Source organism: Schizosaccharomyces osmophilus, chromosome 2 (assembly GCF_027921745.1).
Source record: "Schizosaccharomyces osmophilus chromosome 2, complete sequence".
NCBI lineage: Eukaryota > Fungi > Ascomycota > Schizosaccharomycetes > Schizosaccharomycetales > Schizosaccharomycetaceae > Schizosaccharomyces > Schizosaccharomyces osmophilus.
Genome location: NC_079239.1, coordinates 2,112,914 through 2,137,327, shown reverse-complemented (window position 1 = coordinate 2,137,327; position 24,414 = coordinate 2,112,914). Strand labels below are relative to the sequence as shown.

At 39.0% G+C, this 24,414-nt stretch overlaps 10 protein-coding genes across 10 annotated transcripts; 3 read left to right on the top strand and 7 right to left on the bottom strand.

Annotated features, from left to right (window-relative positions):
* Positions 1-1,314: 1,314 nt before the first annotated feature.
* rna1 (Ran GAP GTPase activating protein Rna1) lies at positions 1,315-2,469 on the top strand (the record flags this gene model as incomplete). The annotated part of the gene is made up of 1 exon (XM_056182254.1): positions 1,315-2,469. The coding sequence occupies one exon, from the start codon at positions 1,315-1,317 to the stop codon at positions 2,467-2,469; it is 1,155 nt and encodes a 384-aa protein (XP_056037659.1).
* Positions 2,470-2,965: 496 nt separating this feature from the next.
* On the top strand, positions 2,966-3,313 carry rrn10 (RNA polymerase I upstream activation factor complex subunit Rrn10; the record flags this gene model as incomplete). Its single annotated transcript, XM_056182253.1, has 2 exons — positions 2,966-3,091; positions 3,137-3,313. 2 exons carry the CDS (start codon positions 2,966-2,968, stop codon positions 3,311-3,313), a joined length of 303 nt encoding a protein of 100 aa, XP_056037655.1.
* A 472-nt stretch (positions 3,314-3,785) lies between these two features.
* On the bottom strand, positions 3,786-5,816 carry krp1 (kexin; the record flags this gene model as incomplete). The annotated part of the gene is made up of 1 exon (XM_056182252.1): positions 3,786-5,816. One exon carries the CDS (start codon positions 5,814-5,816, stop codon positions 3,786-3,788), a length of 2,031 nt encoding a protein of 676 aa, XP_056037654.1.
* Positions 5,817-6,528: 712 nt separating this feature from the next.
* etp1 (mitochondrial [2Fe-2S] cluster assembly ferredoxin Etp1/ cytochrome oxidase cofactor Cox15) lies at positions 6,529-8,427 on the bottom strand (the record flags this gene model as incomplete). Its single annotated transcript, XM_056182251.1, has 1 exon — positions 6,529-8,427. The coding sequence occupies one exon, from the start codon at positions 8,425-8,427 to the stop codon at positions 6,529-6,531; it is 1,899 nt and encodes a 632-aa protein (XP_056037657.1).
* A 661-nt stretch (positions 8,428-9,088) lies between these two features.
* Positions 9,089-11,638, bottom strand: set3 (histone lysine methyltransferase Set3; the record flags this gene model as incomplete). The annotated part of the gene is made up of 1 exon (XM_056182250.1): positions 9,089-11,638. The coding sequence occupies one exon, from the start codon at positions 11,636-11,638 to the stop codon at positions 9,089-9,091; it is 2,550 nt and encodes an 849-aa protein (XP_056037656.1).
* A 1,047-nt stretch (positions 11,639-12,685) lies between these two features.
* rlp24 (ribosomal L24-like protein involved in ribosome biogenesis Rlp24) lies at positions 12,686-13,542 on the bottom strand (the record flags this gene model as incomplete). The annotated part of the gene is made up of 3 exons (XM_056182249.1): positions 12,686-13,126; positions 13,353-13,491; positions 13,538-13,542. The coding sequence occupies 3 exons, from the start codon at positions 13,540-13,542 to the stop codon at positions 12,686-12,688; spliced, it is 585 nt and encodes a 194-aa protein (XP_056038000.1).
* Positions 13,543-14,196: 654 nt separating this feature from the next.
* sck2 (serine/threonine protein kinase S6K family Sck2) lies at positions 14,197-16,188 on the bottom strand (the record flags this gene model as incomplete). Its single annotated transcript, XM_056182248.1, has 1 exon — positions 14,197-16,188. One exon carries the CDS (start codon positions 16,186-16,188, stop codon positions 14,197-14,199), a length of 1,992 nt encoding a protein of 663 aa, XP_056038001.1.
* An 886-nt stretch (positions 16,189-17,074) lies between these two features.
* On the bottom strand, positions 17,075-19,886 carry pik1 (1-phosphatidylinositol 4-kinase Pik1; the record flags this gene model as incomplete). Its single annotated transcript, XM_056182247.1, has 4 exons — positions 17,075-19,427; positions 19,605-19,646; positions 19,694-19,812; positions 19,863-19,886. 4 exons carry the CDS (start codon positions 19,884-19,886, stop codon positions 17,075-17,077), a joined length of 2,538 nt encoding a protein of 845 aa, XP_056038006.1.
* A 969-nt stretch (positions 19,887-20,855) lies between these two features.
* Positions 20,856-22,482, bottom strand: glo3 (Arf GAP, GTPase activating protein; the record flags this gene model as incomplete). The annotated part of the gene is made up of 3 exons (XM_056182246.1): positions 20,856-22,167; positions 22,245-22,363; positions 22,417-22,482. The coding sequence occupies 3 exons, from the start codon at positions 22,480-22,482 to the stop codon at positions 20,856-20,858; spliced, it is 1,497 nt and encodes a 498-aa protein (XP_056038007.1).
* A 414-nt stretch (positions 22,483-22,896) lies between these two features.
* Positions 22,897-23,950, top strand: SOMG_03455 (CCNDBP1-like protein; the record flags this gene model as incomplete). The annotated part of the gene is made up of 2 exons (XM_056182245.1): positions 22,897-22,918; positions 22,968-23,950. The coding sequence occupies 2 exons, from the start codon at positions 22,897-22,899 to the stop codon at positions 23,948-23,950; spliced, it is 1,005 nt and encodes a 334-aa protein (XP_056038008.1).
* Between the last annotated feature and the right edge of the window lie 464 nt (positions 23,951-24,414).

Genomic DNA, 24,414 nt, shown 5'->3' with positions numbered 1-24,414 from the left:
GTAGAAGTGACCAAAGAATAATTAAAAGTAATTCCGGAACAATGGATGAAAATTAAACAAGAAAACCAGAAAAAAAAAGTTCCTATCATTTTTTTTAAGCCATCAAGGCTAGCTGGCTGACTAGGCTCCTTTCTAGCAGGAATCGTCCATTAGTAAAACCTCCGTTTGGTTGATGCCTATTTCAAGGCTAACAGAATTAGTGCAAGAAATTGCAACTGTCAATAGCAATTCCCGAGAACACCCAGAAACCAGCGGAATCATATCAGGTATTCCTTTCACTGGAAGGTCGATTGCCTGATCACAGCCCTCAAATGAGACTTTCATCAGTTTCCTTTTGTTAGGATCATTATTATCTGATTAAGATTTAAGATTTTCGACAGCAAGTTGCATAGCCTTTCTCTAAAGCAAACAGCAGAAACCGAAACTGGATTGGAAGCGGCTGTTGCCGATGCTAATGCCCTTTTTTCGTGTTGTGTCTACTTCGAATGTAATAAAAATTCAATTTCCAAAAACAACCCGACTTTAAAATTTTGGGATAACCCACTTTGCCCATTCCCTTTAGGTAAATTATAGATAGTAGAGTTTCTGAGGGAACACATAACCTTTTCCATTCAATCTTTCATTATTAAAGTATATAGCTGTCGAGCAAGAAATAATGCTGTCTTTGCTTAAAAGGCTTTAGATATGCGATTCTCCTTCATGGTTTCAAGGAGAAAACCAGTCAACAAGGAGAGATTTGAAGAAAAAAATTCTCAAATGAATTGAAGGTTTATTTTCATAAATCAAGTCCACTTAAATAGCTACGATCCTACCTTTTCATTGTGTAGCACAGCAAACCCAGGCATCGAAGCATCGAGCATTTCATATTTCCGCATTGTAAAACTGGAATATCATAGATATTCAGTAAAAAAAAACTTCTAATTTCGAAGTTTCTTCATCCTTACAAGCGATCACTGAAGACTGCATGTTTTTAAGAATCGATCTCAGACATATTCCTTCAAGCTCTCGGTTTCCATTAACATGTATTGCATTTCGATTCAAGAAAAGAGATCATTCCTTTTCCTTAACCCATTGCTCTCTTGTCTGACAAACGTTTTGAAACCTTAGTCCATCTTCTCCAACAGACGTCGCATCAGCCAATACCTTCCATCATTTCAAACGCGTTTCTTTTCTTTCCTTTTCTTTTAAACGCCGTATCAATACCTGTCTTTTCTGCCTTTCGTTTACTTGTCTCAAAGGAATTCACAGATCATCCTCCTTCTTGTACACACCACCACAACGTAGCCAAGAGCTTTTCTGCAAAAGGTCAACAAGATGTCGCGCTTTTCGATTGAAGGAAAAACTTTGAAACTTGACAAAATCACTAAAGAAGACGAAGAAAACACCTTCTCTACCTTCATCAGTGACGATGATCTAAAAGAAATTGTGCTTTCAGGAAACACGATTGGACCTGAGGCAGCTAAATGGTTGGCCGAAATTATTGTAAAAAAGAAAAACTTAGAAGTTGCAGAGTTCAGCGACATTTTCACTGGACGTGTAAAAGACGAAATTCCTGAAGCCCTTGGTTGCCTTTTACATGCACTTCTTCAGTGCCCCAAGGTAAAAACTGTCCGTTTGAGCGACAATGCTTTTGGTCCTACTGCTCAAGAGCCTTTAATCCATTTTATTTCCAATCACACACCTTTAGAGCACCTTTATTTGCATAACAATGGATTAGGTCCTGAAGCCGGCTCAAAGATTGCTCGCGCTTTGCAAAAGTTAGGCGATGTCAAGAAGCAAACTCAAGCAGGTCTTCTTAGATCAATAATTTGCGGACGTAATCGTCTTGAAAATGGTAGTATGAAGGATTGGGCTGCCGCCGTTCGTGCCCACAGTGGTCTTCATACCGTTAAAATGGTTCAAAACGGAATTCGCCCCGAAGGTATCGAGCAGTTATTGGTTGAAGGCCTGGCTTATTGCTCCGAACTTCGTATTCTTGACCTCCAAGACAATACTTTCACTCAACGAGGATCTAGTGCCTTAGCTCTTAGCCTTAACAAATGGCCACAACTTCGCGAACTAGGACTTAACGATTGCTTGCTTTCCAACCACGGAGCCATTGCTGTTGTGGATTCTTTCTCAAATCAAAAAAGCATTGGATTGCAAACGCTGCGCTTACAGTACAATGAAATTGAAGTAGAATCCGTCCGTGCTTTAAAGTCTGTTATTGAGGAGAAAATCCCTGACATCTTGTTTTTGGAACTCAACGGTAACCGCTTTTCTGAAGAGGACGATGTCGTCGAGGAACTTCGTCAACTCTTTAGCAATCGTGGTCGTGGTGAACTCGACGAACTAGACGATATGGAAGAGTTGACAGACGAGGAAGAGGAGGAAGAAGAAGAAGAGGAGGAAGAAGAAGAAGAAGAGAAAGCTAGAGATGTTACAGATGATGATAAGCTTGCTGAAAGTCTATCTAGGGCTCATATCTAATCTTGAAAGCTTTTCCCTAAAATTCCCCATGCGGATATGCTGTAAACGAGCATATTTCGTTTAGTATATTGACCATGGAGGATGAAGATGGACTTTCGAACGCCGCAAGAACTATTATTGTACTTTTATCACCATCTAATTAAAGCTTCCTGTAACACCTCTTAGTCTCATATGTATCTTTAAGCTGTTAATTTTGACTAATGGAATGGGAATCGTCTTGGAACAAACGTGTAGAAATATATAGAAAAAAATAAATGTATAAAATGAATATAGCTTTTACTTAGATGTGTAGTTATTTTAGAAACTAAAGTTTTTGACCACATACGACGATGGCCATACGTCGTCCTCTTCAGCAGCATAGGATTTCAAGTTCTTTAATAATTTAAATGATATTCCTGCCGGAATTCGCACCTTTTAATTTTGCAGCATTCGGAAATTCTTTCTCTTCTTCGCTTTCGAATCGCTGTCTTACACCAAAGCACCTCTCAATGTCTCTATGGGTAAACCGGGAAAAAACACAGTTTATAATTCGGTAAATCGATTACCAAACCCATATGAAAAGCTTCCCATTAATCTGATATATGATTTTGCTTTGCCATTATCAGAACCTCTACCTGATTCTGTATGAACCCAAACACAACTGAAGGTGCATTCTAACAATTTATAGGATTTAATCCATAGTATTCAGGACTTTTCAGCCGAATATATGATGGCAACAGGAAAGAAGTCGCTTAAATCCATGGATGAAACGGCACTTTTGGGACTTGGTTATTTGGTTACTGAGTGGATGAACGCTATGGTGTCTGAATGCTTAGAAGAATTTGAAGAAAAAGAAGAAAAGTAAAAGTTTGAGAAAGCTTTTCATGCTTCTGATGACTACTGATGAAACTTGGTAAATTCGGGTTTTCGACGATGGATACCATCAAAGGGATTTAGATTTCTGAACAATGATTGGGGTCTTTAATAAGAAGCGATGATAATATTTGATTTTTTTTATAATAACTTGTGCTGAATACGCTTGTTTGTTTTACTTGCATTTCATCAAGATTAGTACTTATCGTAAATAAGTCATTCGTTAGACTCTAAAAAATACGGTTTCAATAAACTAATGTGAAGGTTATTAAGAAAGCTGTAGTAGTATTTACTGGAGCGTTCATATTTTTTCTCTGTTTTTTATTCTCAATCTCTAATAAAGGTACACGAAACCAAAAGGTCATTTTTTTATAGCCAAAAATGTATCAGATTAAATATATTAAGATCGAAAAAATACACACATGAACAAACTGCACGAAACAATAAAGAGCGTAACAAAGAAATTAGACGACTGGTATTTCTTGAGTAGGCATTGGAACCGGGGCCATATTAAAAAATGAACAAATCCAAACCCATATTACGGAACATAAGACAAATGCAAGTAGAAGGAAAAACATTGTGAAAGCAAGCATCTCTCTATAGGATGTTTCCAAAACGAATGGTACAGAAGGGGTGAAAGATGGAATAGTGACAGGTCTTGAGCTGGTGGAAGTAGAAATAGAAGTAGGAAAGACTGTTTGGGAAGTAAAGGAAGTGGATGACGGGACAGATTCAGTAGTCGTTGTGTTTAACTGTTTCTCTGTAAACGTACCTAGCGCACCTTCTGGGGGAAGACTTAACGTGTCATACGGGATAGGTATAGTCAAAGAGGGATCTTGAGATTCACCCCAAAATGCCAATTGCCAATAATTGAAACGTCCGGAACAGCCATTGCTGTGATCACGGACGATTAGCTTCCAATTGCCCAAGATGGGTTCTGACCAATGCTGAACAGTCATAAACGTCCATTCAGGAAATCCTTCGTTATTCTGATCGTAAGGACGAAGAGTAGCCAGCATGGACCGAATACCAGCAGGACTTTCCAGTTCAATTGTCATTGCACCTCTGCAGGTGAATGGAATTGAAACTTTAACGGTAATCTGTTCCAAACCTTTGATATTGCTTTTTTCAAGCATTTCTTCAGTTACTGAGTACTCACTAATCAACTCACTGTCGGATGAGTTTTCAGCTTTATTTATGGGCTTGTTGACCGTAATAAATGGACTTATAACCCAGGTTTGAGGATTCACAAGCTGCCATTCGCTTGCAATGTCAATAAATCGTTTTGCATCGAGCTTTCCAAAACCAAAATTATGGGAAAATTGAAATCCAGCAGGAGTCTTTGTCCATTCGAAATCAGGAGAAACATCAAATGGGACTGCTGAATGCACAGTAATATGCTGTATATCTCTCCAAGTCAAATCTGGTCGAATTGATAACGCCAAAGCATAAACTGCTGAAGCAAGCGGAGCAGCCGCAGACGTTCCACCATGACTTTTGGTACAAGTTCCCTCTGGATTTGTCGTCGCAATTGAGCGGCGAGAACCGCTGCTATATGCAGAAATGAGTTGGGCAGCACATGTTTCACTATAAAAAGGAACTTGATGCTCCATATCAACAGCACCCACAGTGATACTGAATATACTATTCGTATAACCATCAAAATTACAGTTGTCACGATAATGACCACCATTTCCGGAGGCGAAGACAAACACAGAGCCCAGACCATTTCTTCCATTAATGATACCGTTTATAAGCGCACGCCTTGTAGCCAAACGAGGTGCTTCCATGGCTCTTCCATCATCCGCAGGACCCCATGAACATGAATATATGTGATTCGTCTGAAACCCGTAATTTAACGCTTCTGACTCAACCACATCATTAATGGGAGCCGAGAGAATGCGCAAACCAGCTACTTTGGCTTTTGGTGCAATTCCTACACCACAAACATCATTCCAAGCACCTGCGACTTCTCCTGCACACCGCGTACCATGCAGGTCATCAGATAATTTTGGTAACGGGTCAGCCATATTATCATTGAAATCCCAAGAGCCAAGAGAAGAGTAAGCTGCTTGCAGATCTGGATGACGAAAATCTATACCATCATCAACGAAAGCCACCGTTACATTATCTCCTAAAATACCAGCGTCCCATACTTCTCGCAGGTTTAAGTCATGACCAGGTATTTCATAATTAAGAATGTGCCATTGATCCGATAAAAGTGGATCAACTAAATGAAAATGATCACGAAATTCCTCCAGCAATTCTATAGCGTCTCCGGACTCTTCACGCTTGTATCGCCATCTTGGGATTTGCTCTTCGAAATTTAAAATGCCAAGCTCGGTATTTCTTTTTTTCAGTGTATTATTACTAGCGTTACTTGTATTTAAGGTAAACAGATAATGATTTTTTAAATTTCGCATAGGGCGAACATAAACAGCTCCAATTGCATCAGCCGTTAGGTATGGATTAGATTTAGGATCCAAATGGACCATAAATTCATTATTTCTATTAACTTCGGTACATAAAACCAAAGAGAATTGCCATATCAAGAAGAGCAATGGCCCATACAGCAAAGCAAAGACCATGGCGCTGGGACGGTGAGCTATTGGAGATACCTCTGGGGTATATACTCCTAACTGCCTGAAAAGGACGGGCAATTGAAACATTTTCTATTTCATACATAATTAAAAAGGTTTCATCTTGAAAGACTTTCTATATTTTATTTACAGTAGATGGGCTTTGCTTTGAGTCAAGAACGAAATATCAACTAAAAAGTGCTGTATGTAAGCAGTCTTTTAGCAAACCCATCATCCAATTCATATATGTTATTGAATTTCTAGGATGATTGGTAATGCCTCCAGAAATCAAGCTTTTCCTCGCGATAACTTGATGCTCAGGGAAATGTTTGTAGACTTACTATTAGAGTAATCTAACCAAAAAAAGAAAAAAAAAATTATGCTAGGCTAGTAACATACTATATGTAGAGGTAAGTAAGGACATTTGTTGTCGGCTTTACATGTTTTGAAACGGAAACCACGGCGTAAGACAATTTAAAAGAAGACATGGATATATGGAAGATAAAATTATAACGGAAAAGCTGATAATTTTCTTTGTTTCTCTTTATAAAGCTTCCTTCGTGTATAAGGAATAGCGGGATATTAGGTCCTAAAAGCAAAGATATATAAGGGAATAGGGAGGTATCAATTATTTCGTTCTTTCAAGTCGAATGTTCCTAGTTTGAGATGGAATGCGGACTCGTATACCATCCAAATCTTTACGTAAAATGACTTGGCATCCAAGTCGACTGGTTTCTTCCAGGCCGAATGCAAGATCCAGCATATCTTCTTCGTCTTCTTCTGGAGCTTCTAAAAGCTCATAATGTTCAGGGTCAACAACGACATGACAAGTGGAACATGCAACGGATCCTTCACAAGCACCCTCCAAATCAATGTTGTTTCCGTGTGCCAAGTCCAAAATGCTATCACCTTCATTGCCTTCTATAAGAACTTCACGCCCTTCTGGTGTCACAAAATAAACTTTAATGCCCGTACCAGGTGCAGGCTTTTGAGTAGCTGAGTGGCGCAGCATAGAAAAAGAGTGGAATGTTCTTTTTTGATTCAAAGCATTTGTTACTGGTTTCGTAGTAGAGGGCATTGAAGGAACTGGATTTACCCAGCTGCGGACATTACGAAGAGCAAATTCTGGGTATAAACGCTGAAGCAATGACAAAGCAGCGGTCAAAGCAACGAGACTACCAGCTTGATGCAAAACAGCCAAAGGAACTGGAACAACATGGATAAGAGTCAGGATTCCCAAGCCTGCCTGAGCTGTCAGCGCACCAGTAGCAATTGAAACACTGGTGCTAATCTTCTTTGGTAAAGTCCGCTTCTTCATGCGAACGTACAAAAAGATACCACAAGCGGTAAAGAACGTAGTAACAGCTAATGCACGATGCTGCAATTGGACCAGGCTAGGATTATCTAACATATTACGCCAGTACAAATCCGAGTGATCTTCCTTACGAGAATAGCGTACATCCAAAAGTTCTTCCTTGGCTGGTGCCAAACGACCTTCACCCATAGTGGGAAAAGTACAATAAATCATACCAGCATCTAAACCAGCTACAAGAGCTCCAGATAATAAAGTAGTGAGAGTAAGACCAACAAGTGAGGAAGCACCCAATCTTAAGCCCTTCATGGATTTTACAGAAGAAACCATACTATTGATTGATGAAGATGTTCCATTTTTGAAAGACTTCAAAAAGGCATGACGCTGAAGAATGCCATGGCCTGTCCAGATTAATCCAATGTAGAGAGCTACTGCAGCAGCCAGGTGAGTAGCCAAGCGATAATGACTAACACGTGGATGAGAGCCATCTTCAAACATTTGTTTGCTTAATCCACTCTTTACCATCCACCAACCAATGACTCCTTGTAAAGCAACCAAACCGGTCAATCCAAGGAGTCGTCTTTTTAACCACGGTGAATATTTTCCTTTAGCCAACATGTAGAAAGAAGGGACTGCTATCACCAATCCAATACCTCGTCCTAACACTCTATGGAACCATTCCCAAAAGAAGATATGCTTGAACTCATCCACTGTCATTCGGCTATTCAGCTTCTGAAATTCCGGTGACTGTTTGTATAACTCAAACTCTTGATTCCATTGTTCAGAAGTTAAAGGAGGGATAACTCCACTTACTGGCTTCCATTCAGTAATACTTAATCCTGACTCCGTAAGACGAGTAATGCCACCAACAATAACGATGGCAAGTACTAATGCTGAAGATCCAAGAAGCCAAAAAGCGACTTTTTTACTAGGAATATTATCGGCCTCAATGAATTTCTTATTCGTTTCAAAGTGCGCGTCCGTAGCAACGAGCCGGCTGTTGTTTAAGGTACCATAATTAAACGATTTAAGAGAGCTAAGTTTAAAAGGGACATTTAATTTGTTTGACAATGTCTTGCCCAAGCACGCACGAGCCAATATTGACTTTTGCGGTAAAAAGGATGAGCGACAGAACGCTCTAGTAGAAAGCCCTTTTCCTGCCAATTGAAGTGCGTTTCGGCTTATAGGCGGCCTCGAAAACCACAAAGGATTCATTTAAGCTTAATTTGATCCTTAGTTTGTGGATATTCTTCGACTTTGTGCTGAGTATTTGGTATTGCTTGGTTTGACCTGGCGGCCAGACCACTAAGCTTTTATATAATAGAAACTTATAAAGCGTGCCATTTTTGTCATAAGCATTGATTCTCTTTGCTTTTCCTTTACATTCATTATTTCTATTTATTTTTTTTTTCTTTTTACTTCCTACTTGTAGTAATCCAAATATTGTCATGCCAAAGGTGAAAGCTGACTTGAAATGTATTCCAACCATAAAATTGTGTATAAGGATAAATAATAACGAGAATAACATATTAACTAAATTATACTATACTATACAAGAAAAACAAGCTACATCGAGCTCTTACAATCAAAGCCCCAGTAGCGACTTAATGGAAGTAGTTTGAGCTCTCCAACATTCGCACGTTGAAAGCAACGACAGCCTTCTATCACAAAGCAAAAGTATGTACAAAAACAAAGGAATCATGAAACAAATAAAACGATAGTCTCGTAAACGAAAAAAGAAATTCCGTGTAAACAAAAAGCCATAACAAAATTACCACAAAAAAAGAATAATAAACCAAGCAACAATCCACACCATAATAAATTACCCTTACTGCATTAAACCTTTCATCCATAAACATTGGGACCATCAGGCTCATTACGAAGTAGAGGCCGCCGTATTTAGATTAGGAGCTGAGGGAACCCGCCTCTCAGCATTATTAAACCCGCCACCAGAATCTGATTGCTTGCTTTTCAAAACTTCTTGGCGGCGTTGTCGATATTCAGAAAGAGAAAGCTTTTTCGGTCCAGATGAAGGAGCAGGCGGGGGTGCCGGCGGTGCCGAAGATGGTGGCCCCGGTATTCTCTCTTGCCCATCACTTCGTCTAATTTCTGGTTGCCTGTTGACTTTTTGGTCTATAGTCATAGAATGACCACCCTCATTTATATCATGTTTTCGTGATAAACTTTCAGAGACAGAAGGCCTAGCACTTTCGTCTAATGAATTAGACTGAACCACTCCATTTAAACTATTATGCGGTAAATTTCCTTCGACCAACGTTGGCTTATCCATATGTGTGTTGGATTGATTATTGTGCCCTGCAGAAGGGTCATTGATTTCAGAGTTGGCTACCAGTTTAGCAGAATCAGACATATTAGGAGCAACGAGTTTTTCTTTTGTGTCAATTTTGCTGGAAAACCTCAATTCCGATTGGTTCATTGATTCACTTGGAACATGATCGGTCACTACCGAACCTGAAGGTTTAATTGTTTTTTCACTAATAGGACTTAATGATAATAAACTTGAGCCATCGGTACCAATCGAATTTCTTAAACTTCTGAAAGGGTTAATTTTTGGCGGTGACCTATCATGGACTGCGCTCCTCCTCCTTTTCGTTTGCGGCCTAACTTCTGTAGTCATTTTTCTTCTGTTATTGTTAACACTGAAATCCATATCAGTTTCGTCCTCTTTACTAGAAAGCAAAGTAGTTTCCGATGGATTTCTGCGTTCAGAATCTATTGAAGAAGCCTCAAACGAATCATAAGTTTTGATACCATGAGGCGGAGTCAAGGGTGCGATGTCTGCAGCCTCCGGTATATGACCATGTACATGTACCTCCATACCATTTCTTGATTCATCGCTTTTAGGAGACATATTATACGTTTGGGGTGTATGAGATGTGGACGGTGACGGAGGTGTGGGAGAAATAGCTTTTTTCTCTGCAACTTCCATATTCGCAGCAGGCGAGTTCGACACGCTATTGTGTTCAATCTCCATCTTTGCATTATCCTCTGTCTCAAAATTCTCACCTGCCTTGTTTGCACTCGATGATAAAACATCATTGTCATGCTTAACTCCAATCGCTTCCTTTAGTGGAGGTGACTGAGTCCTCAATCGATATTTCATAAGCCATGATTGTTTTAAAGATTTCACGTTTCGATCTTTTATCTCTCTGGTTTCTTCATCTAGTGAATTTGACAAAGAATCTTCGCGAGACATAGTAGAGACACGAAAACGAGTCTTTGTATTAGAAGCATAACGTTGGGGAAACTTTATAAACCTCATAATCTTGGAGAATAAACAATTACGCTTATCGGCAAAAGAACAATCGGCATTGGAGGTGATGGAAGAAAGGATGAATGACAGGCGCTCAAGTTCTTCCTTTGTAAACGAAGGAATGGGGCTATTGTTTGCAAAGCATTGAAATGGATGAGCAGCGTCGAAATTCCAATCAACGGTAAGCTCAGACTCAGAATCAATGGGCTTAAGTGGCACTAAATAAAAGCTAGGGGCGAAGATATCAGCTTCATTCAAATAGCTTATAACAGTACAATTTGGCTGACAACTTCTGCGAATGAATCGAGCCTTAGAACCAGCCACGCGGGCATCAATTACTAAGTCAGACTTTTCGTCAAAATAAACATGAGGTTTTGGTATACCAATTAATCGATACTGGTTTTTGGGATCTCTTTTATACTCGTGTTGAGTGAATATTCTTCCCATTATTTCGGTGACAGGCTGATCGGGAACCAATTGCCTGGAAGTAAATAAGCCAAATCGACTAGAGCAAAACGTTTTCGGTTGTACGGAAGCCACATAGCAGGGATCGTCGATATACTCGCCAGTGGCATTTGGCGTATCTAAACCGGACAAAGATTTTGCGTATTCTGAGGCCTCAACGGAATATGTATTGGATTGCAAGGGCACATATTCTAAATGAGGAGAATATGGAATTGAGGATGAATAAGCCACGGTTGGATTTTGGATTTCAGGTAAAGGAGGCGATAAATGACTCGTCCGCTTTCTTCGGCTATTTGTGTTTGCGACAATATGATTGTTTGGGGCAGGGGGAGCTGACATGAATCCATTCGAAGGGTTAGAGGGGTTATGAGTAACTTGATGGGGCAACGATGTACTAGACGACGAAGCATGACGAGAATTTGAGTGGCTACGAGTTTTCGCACCGTGAGGTCGACGACGAGGAGCAACTTTCAAAAGCGTTTCTTGCTGAATTCGTTCAAGCTGCACTTGACGAGCCTTGTCAGTATCGACCGAGCGTGGTTGACATTGTTCGCAGAGGTAATTTTCAGGAACGTTTTCCGAGCTAATTTCAAAGCAAATAGCATGTTGCCAAACCTCACAGTTCTCACATTGGATTGTAAAGCCATCATCATCGTCAAATGGACACACACATCGAATTTTCCACATTCTTTTATCAAACTCGTGCTGACTTCACAGAATCTTGCAACACCTTAATGATAATACTTGTACACCAATTAAGCACCAGCTAAAATTGATTTTCACAACACCTACATGAAAGATTCTTAATTCCTTTTCATATAATGTCCAATCGCGGTACAAAATCGTACAGCAGTACTCAACCTTGATTCTTCAGGCCATGCACTTAAAAAAAGGCTAATTTTCGAACAACTCTTCAATTAACTTCTCTTCATGCAAGTTTTGGTGGTTGTCGCAGTTTCCACTCATCTTCCCGTTATTGACCAACCTCATTAAATAGCGAACTGCTTTCCATCTCCATAATCCATTTACGTACTCCAACAAATATGCACTATATGAACCTTTTCTCAAGGATGCCTTGAAGAGGAAAGGATCCAAAAAAGAAACAGAAAGTGTTTGATGGAAAAAAGGAAACAATGGAACGATATTTTTCATCAAACGATCACATACTGCCGGATTCTTTCTTTATGGTAGATAAGCTTCTTTCTCTGTAGAAAAAAGGGCAAAGGGAGAAACCTCAGATACACCTAAATGTGGCAGGTCGGTTTAACGATGTGCTGTAGTACTTAAACAAACAAACAAACAAATACATAAATAATTAAGATCAATAAAAAAAAGGTTGCTTACTTACATTATGCTGTACATATGTAGTAAACCATTGTTGGATACAGTTGAAAACAATTTAAAATACTACAATATACTTCTTTTCTAATTTTACTTTTCATTCTACCATGCACAAACGAAACAAGAGTCACAAAATTAAAACCAATTCCATTAAACCAACCATAATAGTTTTTCAAATAAAAAGTCCTAGACCCAAAAGGTACAACAAAACGAAACTAGCAAACAGGTTGTCTTTATACATACATTTTCTATGATGAAGTATCAAAAAAGGGACACAAAAATGAAGGTAGATAAAACGACATCAGTCGTTTTAATAAAAACGCAAATTGATAACTTTCCAATAGAAAAGTAATATAACCGATGCATAAAACAATACATATTCGACACGTCGCTTTAATCCATGTCCATTGCGCCTTCGCCGCGTGACTTTTTGTTTTTACGTTTTTTGGTAGCTGCAACGGGAACCTTGACTGCTTCGGCAGGCTCCTCGTCCATGGCATATTCTTCGTCGGAAACAACTTGTGCTTCTTGAGGCTCGCTTGGTTCTTTTTCTTCCACAGTCTCCTTCTCGGCAAATTGAGGAACGTTCTGGCCCACCAATTTTTGAGCTTCCGACAATTGCTGGGATTTCTTTCCAGACAATCTCTTCTTGACGAACATGCGCTCTCTCTTGGCGTGAATGTGAGCAGAACGTTTCATGGCTGTCAAAGTAGTAGCCACCACGTTTCTGTCGTAACGGACTGGAACGTTTCTACGAGCAGCCGAGACAGCCAATGCCTTGTCATAAACCATTTCTTTACCGTGAGCTTTACGGTAAGACTTGGTCCAGGCAACCTATTCATGTTAGTAAAATTTCTTTTCCATGGATTCCATGAACCAGCTAGCATTCTCAGGAAAAAACAAAAAAAAGGAGAATCTTAAAATAACTTGTCCAGTTGTCAAACCCTCTTTCTGGAAAATCTAACGGTTTCAAACCACGTCTTGACAGTTTTTTCATTAAACTTAGTTCTCCCAGCTCTAAACTTTTCCCTTGCAGGTTTTCATGCTTCAATATACTTACCTTACGAGGATTGCGCTTCATCTTAAAGTTCTTATGGCACTTGCTACGGCAAAAACGAAAGACTTTTGAATCATTTCGAACAAACATCATTCCATGTCCAGGATAAACTGGACCGGAGCAAAAGTAACAAGTAAACACCCTAAAAGCTGTTAGTAATCGTTTTCTCTTATTCATTAAGTACAAACCTCATATTCCCCCTTAAGAATTACTTGTCTTTTGGGTAGGTATTTTGGCTAAGCGCAGGTAAAATTCTCTGTTTCTTCCTCAAACATTCCTTCCGTCTCCTCGTATCTCACTATTATATGAATTCCCGTTTTACGCATTTCACTCGAGTACGCAATATTTGACATTGGTTCAAAATGTAAACAAACGAAAAGAACATGAATGTGAATATGATTGAAATAGAAAATACGATAAAGCAGTTTTCGAAATGTAAACAAAATCAGTTTCTAATTTCCTCTATCTTCTACTTAAATCCAGTGGAAATCTACATTACCGTTTCAAAAAAAACAATACATAAAAAAGCAAACCCAAAGTTTGTATACGGCAAAAGATCTATATTAATCACAAAAGAATTAGACAAGAACATTAAAGTCATCTTGTTGGACCCAGGAAAGCAAAATTATAAATATTATCTTCGATACGGCAAAGCCAAAAAAGAGCCAGCTCAGTTTTCGACTTTGTCTCGTTCGTATTTCCTGTTCTTCATCAAACAAGCCTTATGCACCAACGAAAAAGAATTATTTAAAGCACAACATGGAAAATACTTTCAACGAACATGGAAACAAGGTAAAATGTACATAAGTTTTCATACAAGTATGCAACTGCAACCTATGCCCTGACTTTAAGGATCAATATGTTCCATGAAAAAATCGTCGTTCGTGCGGTTAAAATCTTCATTATGGCTATCAATGTGAAATGAAGATGCTGAAGAAGTCGGGGATTCTGGCTCGGAATTATAAGCCTCATCCATTGCACTGCTATCAACATAAGTAAAGCCTTTAAATCCATTTTGAACCGTCGAAGAGAGAGGAGCAGACGTAGACATGTCACCAACAGCGATAAAATCTGTCGGAACATCTTTGTTGGTAAATTCAACGTCAAAGTTTGAGACATCATAATCTCCTTCAACGATAGGCTTAAACGGAGGACTGAGTTTCTTTGCATTTAGTTCTTCCCAGTTTATATCACCAAAAAATACATGTCTTTTCACTTCTTCAGCATCCCCATTAGCCCCAAGTCTGTTCTTGGAATTGCGGTTGAGTAATAGTTTTATTAGATCTCTTGCTTCAGCTGAAAGTAATCCACGAGGAAAACGAACTTTTCCAAATACAATATTCTTGTACAACTGCTGAGTGTTTTCAGCATAAAAGGGACTCCACCCACATGTCATTTCATAAAGCAAAACACCCAAAGACCAGAAGTCTACCATCATATCATATCCACCTTCGTCTAAGATTACTTCAGGAGCCAGATAATCCGTAGTACCACAAAAGGTTCTCGTGGTTGATCCCACCGTTAAATTCGCTTTTGACAAGCCAAAATCACAAAGCGCTATATGCCCTTGAACATCCAAAAGTATGTTTTCCGGTTTCAAGTCTCTGTAAACAATACCGCGTTTGTGAAGCGCTTGCAATGCTAACAAAAGTTCAGCAATGTAGAATTTAGCACGAGCTTCAGGAAACCGAATGGATTTTTGGAGGTGCCAAAATAATTCTCCACCAGCCATGTAGTCCGTTACAAGGTAGAGGTCTTTAGGTGTTTGAAAGGAAAATCGAAGCGCAACTATGAATGGCGAATCTGCAGCTGCTGTCTGAACAAGGATATCTCGTTCGCCTATAGTATGTGCAACTTCTTTGCGGCGAACGATAACTTTCTTGGACAAAATCTTCATAGCATATATGCGACGAGTATCCTTTTTCCTTACTAAATAAACTTGTCCAAAGGTTCCTTTTCCAATCAGCTTAAGCGGTTCAAAATCTTCTGGGGCATATGACTTTTTTATAAGTGGCTGAAAGACGGAACTTAGCTGTAGACGCAAGTCAACTAATCGAGCATATGCAGGAGAGACCTCTACGGGACTGCTGAATTGCTCATATTGATTGTAATTATAACAAGGATGAATCAAAGTCTGACCAACGAAGCAATTTCCACGAGAATGGTCGTAAATATTTAATTCTACAGGTAATCGGTTTGCGACGTCAAAAACAACATGAGAAGGTGCTGATGGGTTAGGAGTAGAGGATGTAGGGCAATAACTCATGCTTGAAGTATTATAGGTAAAATTGCTTAGCATGGAAGAAGCTCGGCTGGCAGCTGCTGAAGAGTCACGAGAGGGGATAGAAATAGCGGTATCGCGAGTGGAAGATTTCCATTTTAATGGGGGAGACACATACTCAGATGTTCCAAACTGAATGACGAGGAAAAATTGCTTTAAAGAAGTGCATTCCATTGCCATGGCAGCATCCGTGTGGTTACCTTCCAATTTTAGCGAATCAATATTCAATTTCAAATAGCCAGAAGGTTCGTGATCTACTTCAGGAAGAATGTCAGAACTTTTACGATGTGGGTAAATTGATGCATCATTATGAAGTGCGGAGGGCTCGCCTGACATTAAAATATCTTCCTTTATATTTGGACTAGCAGAAGTCATCTGCATATCTCTTAATGTGCCTTTTGAAAGCATGTCTTTTTTCGCTCCAGTGTTTTCTTCTAAAGAATGATTCGTTTTCGCAGTCAAAGGACTTCGACCACTTTCAGAATTCGGCAAGCCTTCATTTTGATGAGGAGCAGCTTTCTTTGATAATCCAAACCAGCTTTTTGTCCATCCTTTCATGATGATACCTATTTCATTCAAAGTAGCTATAAGGGAAAAAAGCTCTCAAACAGGGATAATAAAAACGAATTTAAGTAAGAAGACTTTAAAAGTGCTTCTTTATTTCAATACTAGTTGAATGCAACTGTAGATGTCCTCAAGTTCTATATGCAATTTGTATTCTTGTGATTCAGCCAAACTAGAGAACGAAAATATTGCCAACAGTTACTAAAAAACCTATTATTCGAATAAATACAGAAAAAAGAGGACCTTTGCTTAACTCTTCATGAAATACGATGTACAAATTCTGCGCAATGGCTCAATTCTTGTTCATCAAAACTTTTTCAAGTTAACGTCAGGCCGTATTGACTGAATTATTTTTTCCTGTATTTATTTCCTCAATTACAAAGTCTTTCTTTCATAAAAACAGGGGTTTCAGAAAAAAGAATGCCACTGGATATATTCCTTGGTATGTGTAAATGTAGATTGCTCAATCCAAAGATTCCATATAATGAAATACAGCGACGAGACTGTCGATCATAGTACGAAAAATAAAATTTCATTTAATGCAAAAAGAACAAAGAAAGAATAAGTTTAAGTTAAAAAATCGGTAGCTAAGAGATATTTCTTTAAAAGGCTATGTAGGTCATGAATATCACGAGTAGCATGTTTCAGACTAGGCGGATCAGTAATTAAATTTTTGCAGATTCCCGGATTTACACGATTCAAAGCAACTGAATATCTCAATATACATTTCACAAAGTACGTTGCATTCATCACAATGTAGTCATATTTATTCTTTCTCGAAAGGTTAAAAAAACCTTCATTTATGAACGTTTCACGAAATTTTCTCATTAGCTTTTTAGCAAACGGGGGAACGAATGCAAAAAAAGAAAGTAGCTTTTTATTAGAATATTCCATTAGTAATGCTTTGAAATAGATCATAAAGTCTCGTCCATACACTGCAGTTGGCTTTTTGAATTAGTAAATCCACAAAATCATCACACTCTTTTTCACTGAGTTGCAAGTGGAATCGTTGTAAAAGCTGTGCACTGGTATTCTCCTTTCCTCGAAAGCATGGCATCGAAGAGTTATTCTGCATGACTTCTACTAATAGTATAATTTGATCCGCACGTTTACGTACTGACTTGAATGCTTTCTTCATCAATGAACGAAATTCATCAAAACGATCATCCAGAATTTCTAGGTAATCGGCGGTCAATTTGAATGGTGCACTTTCAAATCCAACGTTGCCAGGTGTATTCGTTAATAAAAATCCAAAATCAATATGTACAACATGACCGTCACTATCAATCAAAATGTTTCCGTTGTGTCTGTCCTTTAACTGTAATAAATATGCTATGATGCTGTAAGCGACTAACGATTGCATAAAGTTTGTTTGGGCTTGATAATAACGGTCAGAATTGGGAAGTCCAAAACGCTTTACAAAGTAATCTTTCAGAGTAGCCACCCCTTTACTGGGAACTTTTCCTTCAGTCATTTCAGCTTCTTGTATTTCTCGCGTCAAATTCTTCTTAATAGAATGCACACTGATTGCGTTTGTGATGGTCTCAATCAAACCACTGCTATCACCAGTGACCAAAATTTTCATTCTACGAAGCCATAACTTTTCTTTGCTTTCTTGCCAAATTTTACGAAACGCGTGAATAAGCTGGCATGCAAAAGTCTCTTGACGTAGATCGGCACCCGTTTTAACGATAACACTGACCAGATCCCAGTTAGGTAAATGTCCATAAGGAGAGAATTTCCGGATTCTCTCTTTCTTGGTATACCAATCTTCTTGAAAAGTTGCAGCACTCGGATCATCCCGATCACCCTTTCTATCTTGATTTTGATCATCCTTATTTGAACGTAAATCCTCGGCACAAGAGATATCGACCGAAACTGGATATGTCAGTGGCTCATTGAGTCTTTCTTCTTCTAAATGTTGCATATCCAAGATAATGCTGGCTTTTATTCTTTCTGTCTCAGCTTTTGGCCTTTTGCTACCCTCAATATCTAGTTGGCTAAGCATGGTTGCAGCCGCGCGCATTCTGGTGGTTATTTCGGAAGCATATGCTTTGTTCCGTTTAGTCACAAAGTGTTCTCCAGAATCTGAGTGTCTACCGGGTACTAACAGAACATCTGTGTCTTTGTGCATCGTAGAAGAGGAAGCTTGAATGTTGGAAGAAGATTTACTTGCGACAATATTGGGTGGAATCAGCTTGCTAACTAACGGTGACATGCTCAAATCGCCAGCTTCGCTTTCCGACTCGGAGCCCTCTGCATTCAGGTTATCGTTATGTGCCGATGTTGGATTAACGTCCGTCAAGTCAAACCACCGTCTCTTAACGTTCTTATGTGAGGAAAGCTTCTGAATTTTACCAATATTATTTTTTGAATTTGGTTCGAAGTTAAGTTCGCCGGACAGTACTTCCACATAAATTAGATAGGGTACACGTTCAGCTGAATTAAGAATCGTAGCTTCTTTGGGGTCAATTCTCACTATTTTGTGGCTGACTTCATTGTAGTAAGGCCGCATGATCGGGACGTTGACGTCGGCAGGTAGGCTATTATTGAGCAAAGCCAGCTCGGCTCGAAGTGATGAAAGTCGTGCTTGTCGTGGAACGATAATAAGTCGGATGGAAATATCTTGCAAAGCAAACAGAAACTGAATCTCCTGCTGAAAATAATTAGAACGTAGCAATCTACGTTGTTCATCAACAGACAGAGCACCTGAACTTTGGTGCGAATGAGTCCGGACGAGTGGAGATACTGTAGGAAAAAGATATCCTGAATTTTGAGAATCCATAGACGGTGCTTTTGAGTTCTGAACGATATCAAAGGAATATCGACTCTCTGCGGACAAACGATGTAAAACATCCGTACCCGACTCTTCGGAATCTTGCCGCGGTGCCTTACGACCTTGAGCTATGGCTATAGGTCCTACCTTTTTTAAAAGTTCAGGGACAAGGACTCCACCAAGCATAAGTCCAGAAAGTATCAGTGCCGGCGAAACATTTTCTGAAATTTTTTGCTGTGATTGAAAGGAAGATGACATAAAAACCAAAACTTGTATACGATTGTAAAGACGCTTGCATATTTTGAAAGACGTTGAGCGTGGTAGTAAACTTAAGTCTACCATATGAGCCTGTAGGTACCAAAATGTTATAAGTGCACATTGTGTGTTTTTTTCGCATTCATTTATAATAAAATCCTCTAAAGCAACGCTTTCAGCATCCTTGTTGAGAACAAGATGGCTATGATTGTGTTAGTAAGTAATACAATTAAAGTATAGATTTCAACAAATGAGCAGAAAGGAAAGACGCTCCATAAAAAACTATTAAAGGTTTTATTGACTAAAATCGTTTTTTCCTTTTCGACCTTGCGGATCCTGCACACTTTCTCTGTCTTTTAAGTCAACCGGATACACATACATTAGCTGAGGGATAAAGAATTCAATTTCTTCATACGAAAAGCTTAAAATCGTTAGATTGAACAATGTTCTAGTGTTCTTTTCACTTACGATGCGAGTTTCTCACACAAAAAGTGATGGATACCAATATTATTGGGATACCGCGAAAGATATGCTACACATAGCTGACTTGTAAAATGAGCAGACTCAAAGAATCTTAATAGTAACTCCTGGAAATAATAATTAGCTCCTATGTTCTTTTCGTTCAGCAAAACCTTACATTTCCCGAATTTGAAGATGGCATTCTGTGGATTTGAAAAGCTTCGTGGACATCATCCGCAGTACGGTACAGACTTTCCTAATTATACTTGATAACTATGCTCATTCAAATATTCTTTCCAAAATATCGGGATTCCTATGAAACCGTCCTGTCCTTGCTCTTAGTTGTTGAAGAATAAACCCTTCGTGGTCTCAACTTCTGTATATTGGGAAGGGAGAGACAGTTCACCAGTATGTAAACAAAAGAATTCTACAATTATGGAAGTTTAGCTTTAAAAAAGAATAGAATCCAAAACAAAAGATGAACCAGGATCTTTATAAGAATAAAAACAAGAAAGAAATGGATTTACGGCTAGTATATGGAAGGAGTTTCATAAATACTTATATCTTTTGAACATAAAATCTGCATTTAACGATTAGACAAACATTTCAAGTGTACGAAAGTGAAAACTCAAAATCTAAAACCTATTTGACACCTGGGAAACTTCAAGGAAAATGCGCAAATCTGAAAGAGGCTCTAATAGCAATAGCACTTTTGTTTGGACATACATTCACGATTGCTGAATTCATAAATCCGAAGTAAAAATGATATACGCTCGTACAGTGAACACTGAGGATGAGAAACAAGGAGCTTTAGGTATTTTCATTAACCAAACTTTGTATCAATGAAAGCGAGCTTTCAATTTTCGGTCCTGTTGCGTGTATGTATGTACATTTGGTAAATCTACAGCGTAGGCGAAAAGATTGTGAAAACCTTTGGGCTCCATTCTGTAATGGAGTAAATTATGTAATATATTCCTGAATCAACTTTTGGCAAAAGAACTTTCCGGTAAGTATAAAAAGACGGCTTATCAAGCAGATATAACAAAGAAGTCAAAGAGCAAGGAGTTTTTTAAGCACAAAACAAAAATTGAATATCAAAGGTAGGAAATGATGATTCATTTCTGGATATAAAAAGACTAATCATCCCTTTCGGGAAAATAATTAAACAAAATTAAAAATTGTATCGTGAGCCAAACTTTTGTAGAAAGTCTGTAAATTTTTCAGCTCCTTGTTGAAACGCGTCTCTCAAAGCCTCAACGTCCTCAGAGGCAGTTTCTGCAAGGTTGCGAAAATAGTCGTCGGATTTGGGGGCTTTTTCAAATTCATCTTCTTCTTCATCTTCCTGGCCAAAGTATGACTTGGAAGAAATGGAAGTGGCGCTACGGAACGAAGCCAATCGCTCTTGAGCCTCTGCAGCAGCTTCTGCATTATAAGTGCCACGCCCAAAGTATTGGTCAGATGAAATAGCCTTTTGGCCTGAAAACTTGTCACGTGCAAAGGTGGGAGCGTGCAATTCCTTCTTTTTGGTTTCACGAGTCTTCGCAGCAGCTTTTGCTCGAGCATTGGACGCGGCTGCAAATTGACCAAATCCCAAGCGGGAGAAGCTTGAATCCAAGTCAGCTGTAGGTTCCTTAGGCTTTTCATTCTTTGGTGCTTTCGTCTGAACAATAGGTTCCTTCTTTGCTTCGGGCTTTTCGCTCTCGTCTGCAGCGGAGGGAGCTTCAAAATCTTTTGAGGTTGAAGCAGGCTCAACAGCTGTCGGCTGAGGAGCTGTATGCTTCCCATTTGCTTTATCAGAATTACCAGACAAAATTGATTTTTCAAATTCGTCAAAGTCGATATCCGCATTCACCTTCTTGATGCCTAATTGAGGACGGGAAAATCGAGTGGTAGATGAAGAGCTTGTTTTTGACATAACAGGGCGAGTGGAACGCACAGGTTTAGAGGTAGAAGAAGAAGTTCTCGACGGCTTCGGTTTTGAGTCTGTGGTATGAACACTTGTATTTGAAGAAGCAAGCGAAGAAATAGAAGAAGGAATGGAAGAATCCACCAAAAGGTCTTCTTTGCTAATATGATCCGAGGAAGCAGGTGCAACATCGTTCCGCAAGGGTGAAGACGAGGATGCAGCAGGATCCGGTGAAGACACTTCAGAATCAATTTTTTTTACTGTGGGCTTGTCCCATGCTGAAAAGAAATCATCCTCTTCATCTGCATTTTTGCCCAACGAAGCATTGCTTTCGGAGGCACCGCCAATGGAGCTCATGTCTACTATATTTGGATTTAATTCTTCGTCTTCAGTAGCGAGACGTTCTAATTCTTTCCGGTACAACTTGGCAGTCTTTGAGGAGTATTTGATCATTGAATCTTTGGAGTTTAGAAGGGAAACACCGCCGTGACGCTTGAAGAAACTGCGTGCATTTTCGTTGCCACCTACACGCATAACTCGAAGCTGTGCATATGTCCAGGAATCTAAAACCGTTGATCTGTATATAGTGTTAGCAGTACCCTTTTGCTGTTGGTACAGGCCGAATGCCCAACCTAGTCTCGAAAATGTTCATACCTTACAAACGATATATGCACGCCCATATTTCTATGTGAAGCACTACAATCAAGACACAAGTAAACTCCAAATGTCGTAGAACTCCATGTTGGATTCTTTGCTCCACAATCAAAGCAAACCTATCTTGTTAGCTACTCCACTCAGTATACAGCAATAAAGAACAGTTTCCTACTTTATTATCTCTTTGTGAACGTAAAGTCGTTAAAATTATTTGAGATTCTTCCTTCGTAGCAGTCATTTTCTATTCTCACTTGGAGTGCCGCTGGAGGGTGAATGGATACTTCGAAAGGCGTTAGCAATCGTACTTCAACGGTCAAGGTAAAAACCGGTAATCTTGATATCCAGTCCGTCCTGAAATAGAATTTAATTAAGATATCAATGTATTATTGTTGACTTGGTTTTGCGATGGTTTGGTTTCGCTTTGCCTTCAAATCGTGTTTGTAAACAACGGTGTCTTTGAAAAACAAAATAAATCCTTAACTATAGATTTGAATGCCAGGAATTTTTTCTTTACTTTTATTTCACCGCTTTCTTTCTGACTCGTTATTCGTTTGACTTGCTTGTAAGACAGACCTTGTGAATTGACTGGGAGCCTCTTTGTAGTACACTCAGGCAAATGCCTATTTTTAACAAAACAGTCTTTAGGACAACAATGGTAGACAATGGCATGGATGGTAAGGAAAAAAAAAAAAAAAAACACATTTTCACTAACTAAACAATAAGATGGAATCGTTGAATCCCTCAACAAAGTATTGGGAATTGTGGTAAACGCGCGAAAAGCAGTCGGCGCCATAGACAAGTTAGATTTGCCCGTCGAGCTTGATAATAGTCCGCTTTCTATGCTCGATTCTATAGGAGAAATGATTCATCAATATACCACGAAGCTCTCGATTGCTGCAAGACCCCCAATCACCAAAGATGCGTTGGAAAAATACTCAAATGATATGTCCAACATGGTTTCGCCTTTGATTGCTACTCTGCAGATTTATACTGTTGAGAAATATGGAAAAATTGTTTATGAACGTTTAAAGATGCATGTAGAACGGATTTTATTGGGAATAGAATGCTTGCTGAGAAGTGTTTCACCAAAACCTTTAGCACACGTTACAGAGGCTTGGAAAACTCGAGGACGTTTAGTTACTACTGGAATGTTGTGGGAATCTTGCGAAAAACTCCAAAAACTAGGAAGAGAAGGTGCCTTGGGTTATGTACTTGAAGAATGGGAAAACTTTGTATCCATGTTGGAGGACGCCGTGAGCGACATGGAAGACTGGAAAGCAGGAGAGAGCTCCAATTGGGATAGTTTTGGCAGTGAAGATGAAGATGAGAAAGAGGGGCAGGAGGAAGAAGAAAACTTAACCTCTGAAAAGCGGACTCAAGGACAAGCTGAATTTGCAAAACAATTGTTAAGGCAGTTGAATGCATGCAAAATTTTGTTTATTTCTATAAAGAAGCACAGATTACCGAAAACGGCTTCCTTCCTCTACTTGGATGATTTGTACGAAAAAATGAAGCACACTTCAGAAGCAATAGACGAAGTAGTCGGGCAGGTTCAAGAAGACTTTGATAATACCAAAGATGAGTTAGATTTGCTTGCTTCTTGCGGAAGAGAACTTGCTCAGACTTGTATTTCTGAGTTCGATACAGATTCTTCTACTCCATGGTATACAAAATGGTTAGAAAACTGGGACCAATCTTGGAAATAGAGGGTTTTTTATTTCTTTTTATATTGTTTGGTTATTTAATTCATTTAGTTACAAATATTTTAGCTTTTCGTAAAACGTCTTCTTTCCGTTTTTCTCTCCTGATCATACATATAAGATAGAAATCAGTTTGTAGCTGAAAAAGTTGATTAGACTCCTCAAAATGTTTATAACTTTTTTCTATGTTGAATTTAGTAGGCAGATACAAGTTCTTATTTGGCTAATACGACTGACTCAAACTAAGAAACCATGGTAGACAAGTTAGTTGAAATTCTTCTGAAGGGAGTCTCCTTCCATAAATGTAATTTCGCATTTCATTGTCAGAGTATGTCGTTCCGTAAATTTACCGACTTTTGTTCATGTTGGATACTTCTTACTCGGCGCATCCAACATCCTTTTTCAGTCAATGTTAAGGATTTTGGAAAATTGGGCTCTAAATTGAGATTAACGCTTTGTAAATAGTATAA